This window comes from Marmota marmota, unplaced genomic scaffold, assembly GCF_001458135.2.
Source record: "Marmota marmota marmota unplaced genomic scaffold, marMar, whole genome shotgun sequence".
NCBI lineage: Eukaryota > Metazoa > Chordata > Mammalia > Rodentia > Sciuridae > Marmota > Marmota marmota.
Genome location: NW_025999932.1, coordinates 38,341,990 through 38,348,944, shown reverse-complemented (window position 1 = coordinate 38,348,944; position 6,955 = coordinate 38,341,990). Strand labels below are relative to the sequence as shown.

The window sequence follows — 6,955 nt, the reverse complement described above, 5'->3', positions numbered from 1 at the left end:
GATAACTCAATAAGGTTTTAGGACACAAAGTTAGCAAAGAAAAATCAGTTGTGAGGCCTGGATGTCTAGCTAAATGGTATGGCATTTGCCTAAAATGTATAAGGCCCTGGTCTGATCCCTAGGACCTCACACACACACACATGCTTGCGCGCGCGAGCTCTCTCTCTCTCTCTCTCTCTCTCTCTCTCTCTCTCTTCCTTTCTCCCCAAATCATAAATGTTAGGCTAAGCCGTGGCCATCTGTAAATGTCCACTTTCCCAGCCTTGATCCCCTCTGGTCCATGGTCTGAGTGAGTGGACCCTCCTTTAGAGACACTGGGGTTTGCCCTTTGTCCCTGTAAATCTGTCCCTCCCTCCATCCTACTGCCTGTGATGCTCCATTAACCTCTCATTTATCTATCCAGTCAACCTTCATGTGAAGTAGTAATGAGGGAAAACAGTTTGGATTCAGGGACTAGGGATGCAGCTCAGTGGTACAGTGTGAGCTTGGCATGCGCAAGGCCCTGGCTTCTATCCCCAGCACCTACCAACATCAGCAAAAATTTGGGTTGAACACACAAAAAGAACTCCTGTGGTTATCCTCACAGTGACTTTTCTTTAGGTTCTACAGAAACCACCTGAAGTTACTCGACATTTGGCCCACTTTGTGGTAAACTCTTTGGCAGTTACCTACTGCCTCCTCAGGGGAGAGGCTGATGCTGTCTGTGTAGAGGTATTCTAGGAAGGCTCGGTACACAGGATATGAAAATTCACTCATTTCTACAATATCATCCTCGTTGTCTTCCAATGAAGAACGAAAATGCTCACACCTGAAGGAAGAAAGAAGCAGGTCAGGTCCCACCTTCTAGGCTAAGTTAACTGTACACTTTCCCGTGTGCTATAGTTTGGATGGTGAATGCCCCCCAAAGGCTCCCTATTAAAGGCTTGGACACTAGGTCACCGTTTATTGGGAGGTGGTAAAACCTTAACAGGTGGGACCTAATTGGAGGCCTCAATTCACTGTGGGTATGTGCCTTGCAGAGGCCCCTTTCTCCTTCTCCTTCATTCCTGGCTCCTGGTGTAAGCCGTTTTGTTCCCCCATAGACTCCTGATAGACTATGCTACCACACCCACAGGCCCAAAGCAATCATGGACTGGAACCTCCAAAATAAACCAGTCAAAATAAACCTTTTTGGTTAGAGGTGTAGGCTTACTGGTAGATCACATGCTTAGCATGTGTGAGGCCCTGTGTTCAATCCCTAGCACCAAACAAATCTTTGTTTTATAATTTAACTACCTTAGGTATTTTGTTAGAGTTCCAACATCCTTGCTTGGGTTCCTTGCATTCTTTTCTGGCCCGACACTTTCAAACAATCATTTGTACAACGAGGCTGCAAATGCAAACCCACTGACATGGCGGCAGGCAGCTGCCTCTGGCTGCAGTGGTGAAGATGCTGCTGGGCTCCCTGGCATCATTCTCACACCACACCTACCAACCAGCATTTATAGAAATCAGTAAGGCTTATTTTTATAAATCTGAGTAATTTTGTGTCTTCACTCCATTACAATTTGGACGTGTCCCCTTAAAATTCTTATGTTGAAATCTCAACATCCAGACCAGCAAAATGTGACCTTATTTGGAGACAGCATCTTTACAAAGGTGATCAAGTCAAGATGAGGTCATCAGTGTGGCCCTAATCCAATATAACTGGTGTCTGTACAAGAGTGGGGAATTTGGACACTGACGCTCACGGGGAGAATGGCATATGATGATCTGAGTTAAGCTGGCACATGCCAAGGAATGCCAAAGATAGTTGCCAACCACTAGAAGCTGGGAGAGAAGGTTGGAACAAATTGTCCCCACAGCCTTCAGAAGAAAACTTTCTGCCTTGACCTTGATCTTAGACTTCTAGCCTTCAGGCCTGTGAGAATAAATTTCTGTTGTTAAAGCCACCTGTGTGTAAGTACTTTGTTACAGCAAACTAATTCACCCCCTTCTTAAAAATGAAGATTTATGTGCTATGGCAAGAACCAACATGGCCCAGCTTGACCTTACTAATGGGAAACTTGAGACTGAATGCCACATTGGGTTATGATTCAATGAAATAGGATTTAAATTATGTTACTCAACAGCATGATTAATTTCAAAAGCAGTACAGTAAGAGGGAAAAGTCAGGCACAAAATAATGTATATTGTACCTTTTCATTTAATATGAACTTCGAGAAAATGCTAACCCATCTATGGTGGCAGATTGATCACTGGCTGCCCAGGCTGGAGCCTGAGGGCCTCTCTGAGGGCTGACATAAATGCTCTATATCTTGAGCGGGGCAGTGGTTTCACAGGCGTGTACGTATGACAAAACTCATCAAACAACACATTTGAAATGGATGCCATTCAGTGTTCATAAATTAAACAAATTTCATTCTAAAAATCATTGTGTTCGTGTCACTCCAGATCTTGTTGGTCTGGAAAAGCCTGATCTTCTCTTTTTAAAGCACCTAAAAGTTAAGCGTCCCTCAGCTAATTGAGGAGGGTGATTGCCACGGGCTGAGCTCAGTTCCCAGGCAGGGAAGGTCACTTGAGAAGGGAACTTTACCATGTGCAAAGCTCAGAACACACTCACCAAGCAGCAGGAGAGGCTGCTCTCTAACATGAAGGTGGACAAAACATTCTCTCAGGTGTTCTAAGGAATGCCTAAGGGACTGATTCCCCAAACCACATGCCCCGCACTTGTCACACCTGACCTGTATTATTTCTTGTTTCCCTTATCACGTATTTCCCAATCTACACTCCGCAGAGCCAAAAGAACCTTGTACTTTTTCATTAAGTGTCTAGCTCAGTTGTCGAATGAAATGGATTGATCTCAATCCTCAAAACAAATGATTCCTTACCTAATTTTGAGAAGGACTTTATGTGCATAAATGTATTTTCCATCAACCAGAAACTTCAGGTCTGCGGTATCTGGGTTGTCAAATTCTCTCTTCAGTGACTCAGCCACGGTGAGGTGGTCATCGGGTTCTAAGAGAATAATACATGCTTCTAGGCTCAGCTGCAGACATGACAACCACACAGGCCAGGATGGGGCCTTGCTGATGACACTGATGAAAATATCAGCTCCCCGAAAGAACTGACCAACTAACCAATGCTTTCCCCACCTTGATACAGATTTGCATCTCTGCAATTCGTGAAGATAAAAAAACCTCACACAAAACTGCTTATAGAGCTGGCCAAACAACAAAAAAAGTCCTAAACTACCTTACTAATTTTGAATGAAATTTTAGAATGTCTGAGTAAAAAAAAAGGATGCAGTTTCCCAGCAAAATTAAAAAACAGTCAAATAAAATTACTTTAAATTTAGTACTGGCATTCGTTCCTGATACTTCTAAGAAAAACTTATCATTCAAGTTAGTTCCCTTTCACAGAAAACCAGTAGAAGGAAATAAACTAATATCCTGCACCTAATGGAGTCCTTATGTCAAAGTAAAAGCCCTGAACTCTCTTCCTCGTTTTCAGGCCATGTCCCAAATGGACAGGGTCCAGCTCACCCACTGAGAGGAGGCGCCAAGTGACAGCAGGAGTGGCAAAGCACGCAAACACGTCGTCGGTGCAGGAGAAGTGGGTGAGGTGGGGCAGGATCACTGACTGGCCCCGGCACTGGCCCCACATGTACACGTGCCCTCCCTGGGTCTTGGCGGCAGACGTGTGGGCGGAGTGACAGGCTGCAATCTCTATGATCCTAAATTCACAAGCAAACACCACAGAAACACAGTAAACAGGAGAAGAAACAAGCTGGTCTCTCCTTCCCCTAGGTTTAATTGATTTGGGGCATCACAAACCTAACTGACAGAAGAGTGTGGCCTCAGGATGAAAAAAATCAACAAAACAAAGCTTAAGTACCTCACTTCCTAAATATTCAGCCTCATTTCAGTGGCACTTATCAGGATCTGTTTGTTACCATTTCTAGCCAGTAGGCCCATAAAAACACATACTGCCCTATTCAAGTACAGCCAAGTCAATGGGATATCAAAAAGAAAAAAAAGAAGATTTAATATTTTTTTGTTCCTAAAACATTACTCTGAAATGGATAATAAAGATGTACACTATCTTGAGCCAGGGTCAATGAGTAAGTATTTTGATCAAAACTTCGCCTATTTGGGATGTGGGCATAGCTCAGTGGTGCAGTATATGCTTAACGTGTGATCATTTTGGGTTCAATCCCAACACCATAGACAAAAACAAAACCAAAACTCATCTATTTAGTGCTAAAGGGAGCGTGCTGAGAATCCTCCCAACTCTGATGGCACATCAATAGCTTTTTTGGGGGGGGTGAGGAGATTTTTGGTGCTGGGGATCAAACCCAGGGCCTTGTACCTGCTAAGCAGGTGCTCTACTACCTAGTGACACCCCCAGGCCAAATTCAGTAGTTCTGCTCACTGGGCTGTATCATCTGGACCTGGAGAGCAGTTTCCTGGGCTCATCTGTACTAGTACAGACCCTAGTACTAGCATAAGTTCATGACTGACAGGGAGGTAGTTCTCAGAACACTTCCGATGGAAAATATTGCTCTGTTAGTCTGGAAACAATTCCTTCTCTGTAATCCACCAGACAGACTCAAAGAAAATAGGAAGCACTTTTGCCTCAAGTGAGGTCTCCATCTGGATTCTGCCCCTACAGGCCGTGCCCCCAATAACCTCAGAGATGGACTCGAGTCACCTTTGACTTCCTCCTCACTTGCCACTTTCTTCAAAACAGCCAGTTGACAAACAATGAAGATTCTTTCTTGGTGATGTCTCACATCAGCCCCAGCTGGGCAGGCACCCTCACCCCAGCCCCATCTGGACACACACAGCTTCATATTCTGTCTCTCCTCAGCCCCAGATCCATTTTGCTGGCAGGGGGACAATCCTCCTGAGACACTGTTCTCATTAGTACTTTTGGACCTGCAGGGGCTTCCCACTGGATGAAATCCAGACACAGGACCCTAAGGCTTCCATACGGGAGCTTCCACTCTCTGCAGCCTTCCAAGTCACCTCGGTCTCCACTCCATATGTTTCAAATATCTCACTGCCCTTGAGTCTCTTTAGTCCTGGTTGTGGTGCTTGTTCAAAAACACTCCCTTTGTCTCTGCCTTACAAAAACTGCCCATCTTATAAAGTCCAATACAAACAGCCCCACAGGAGAGGCTCCTCTCTCACCTGAGCTCTTGCAGCACATCCTGGCCCAGATGTGTAAGATTCACCTGTCCACCTGGATTACATGCTCCTGGCAGGCCAAATCGCTGGCTTATTTCTCTCTCAACACAGTGTCTTACTAAATACTATCTATAGGTCATTTTACTGGCTAACTGAGGACGACCCAACCACACACAGCAGCTGAGGGTTGAGTAAGACCCCGCTAGCCAAGTGCTAGCCATGGAAGAGTAGAGAAATCCTCTAGTGCCTGCCTGACACAGATGTTTCCAATCAAGAGGGAAGGTGTGCATCCTACATCCTGGAGGCTATCCGGCTGCTATCCTCATAAAGCCAAGCAATTTCACAGATTTATCTGAGGGCAGCTCTCAGCTCTTGAGAACCCGTGGATACTAGAGGAAAAGAAGCTACGAAGCACCACTGTGGAGAGCCAGGGCTTTGGAGTCACATAGACCAAGGTTTGAACCCAGCTCTCCCGCTAGGCTGTGGGGCTCAGAGAATGTCACTTAGCCTCTGGGGGCCTCAGTTTCATCACACTGCAGGGATGATTGTAAGAATCACTTAATAAGATGCTAAGTAGCTGGCGCAGTGGCACATGCCTATAATCCCAGCGACTTGGGAGCCTGAGGCAGGAGGATCATGAGTTCAAAGCCAGCTTCATCAACATCGAGGTGCTGAGCAACTCAGTGAGACCCTGTCTCTAAATAAAATATAAAATAGGGCTGGGGAGGTAGCTCACTGGTCAAGCGGCCCTGAGTTCAATCCCAGGAACCAAATAAATAAATAAATAAGATGCTAAGTGTCAAGCATGAAGTCTAGGATGCAAACGGGAGCACAATTTAAAAAGTTTTTAAATACTCGAAACACAGTCAAAGGACAGGGTTACAACAATTTAGTTGAAACAACATTCATAGGCTTTATTTTCAATTCTAGAATTGGATAATACTTCACTTCACAATATACAGTAAGGGTTCCAATGGGCTGAGCAAAGGGGACTGGTTTCACAGGCAGAGAAGGTTGTAGAAAGCAGAAAGTAGGTTGATCGTTCCAAAATTACTATCCTCGTAAAGTTGGGACACAGACAGAAAAATGGGGGAAAAAAAAAAGATGTAGGAGCAAGATTAATGGTTAATGTTGGCTTACTTCAGCTTACCTTTTTTGTGTAGGGACTAAGCATTACCAGGAAATGGGCCTGTTCAGGAAATTTGGCTGTTATCTCTCTGATTCTAATTTCTCAGAAAATCAGATAAATAGTGTAATTTCAACTTAGTGACTTGAAAGTTAGCATGTCTCCATTTTGGTTTTTAGTCTGGTCTGCTGGGGTCCTGGGCAGGAGTTTAGTCCCAAACAATGGCTGCCTGTATTTTTTCTTGGGGTCCTGGGTGGGAGCTTAGTCCTAAACAATGGCTGCCTGTATTTTTTCTTAACACTATTACTATTCAGCATTTTAAGTGACAGTGTCCACCTTAGACTATATACATATCAAATGATCAGTTAAGATTAATAAACCCTCCCTAGAATATTCCTCTTTTAGCCTGGAACAGTGGTGCACACCTGTAATCCTAGCTGCTTGAGAATCTGAGACATGAGGATTGCAAATTTGGGGCCAGCCTGGCCAATTTAGCCAGACCCTATGACAAAATAAAATGCTTGCACATGTGGCTCAGTGGTAGAGCGCTTGCCTAGTGTAAGTGAGTCCCTGGGTTCAATCCCTAGTACTGCACAAAAAAAAAAAAATGAAAGAAATAAGAATAAAGAAAAGAAAAACGAACTAAACATAAGATCGA

General features: G+C 44.4%; 1 protein-coding gene across 8 annotated transcripts in view; it reads right to left on the bottom strand.

Moving 5' to 3' along the window:
* The window catches only part of Rcbtb2 (RCC1 and BTB domain containing protein 2), a 41,521-nt gene that overhangs the window by 8,947 nt on the left and 25,619 nt on the right, over positions 1-6,955 (bottom strand). For 7 of the 8 annotated variants that reach the window (XM_048800926.1, XM_015484285.2, XM_048800928.1 and 4 more), the window contains 3 exons: positions 3,525-3,715; positions 2,871-2,997; positions 669-808 (listed from right to left, as the gene is read on the bottom strand). In XM_048800926.1, the coding sequence (XP_048656883.1) occupies positions 669-808; positions 2,871-2,997; positions 3,525-3,715 (458 nt within the window). The remainder of the gene's footprint in view (positions 1-668; positions 809-2,870; positions 2,998-3,524; positions 3,716-6,955) is intronic. The other variant, XM_048800931.1, reaches the window with a different exon arrangement.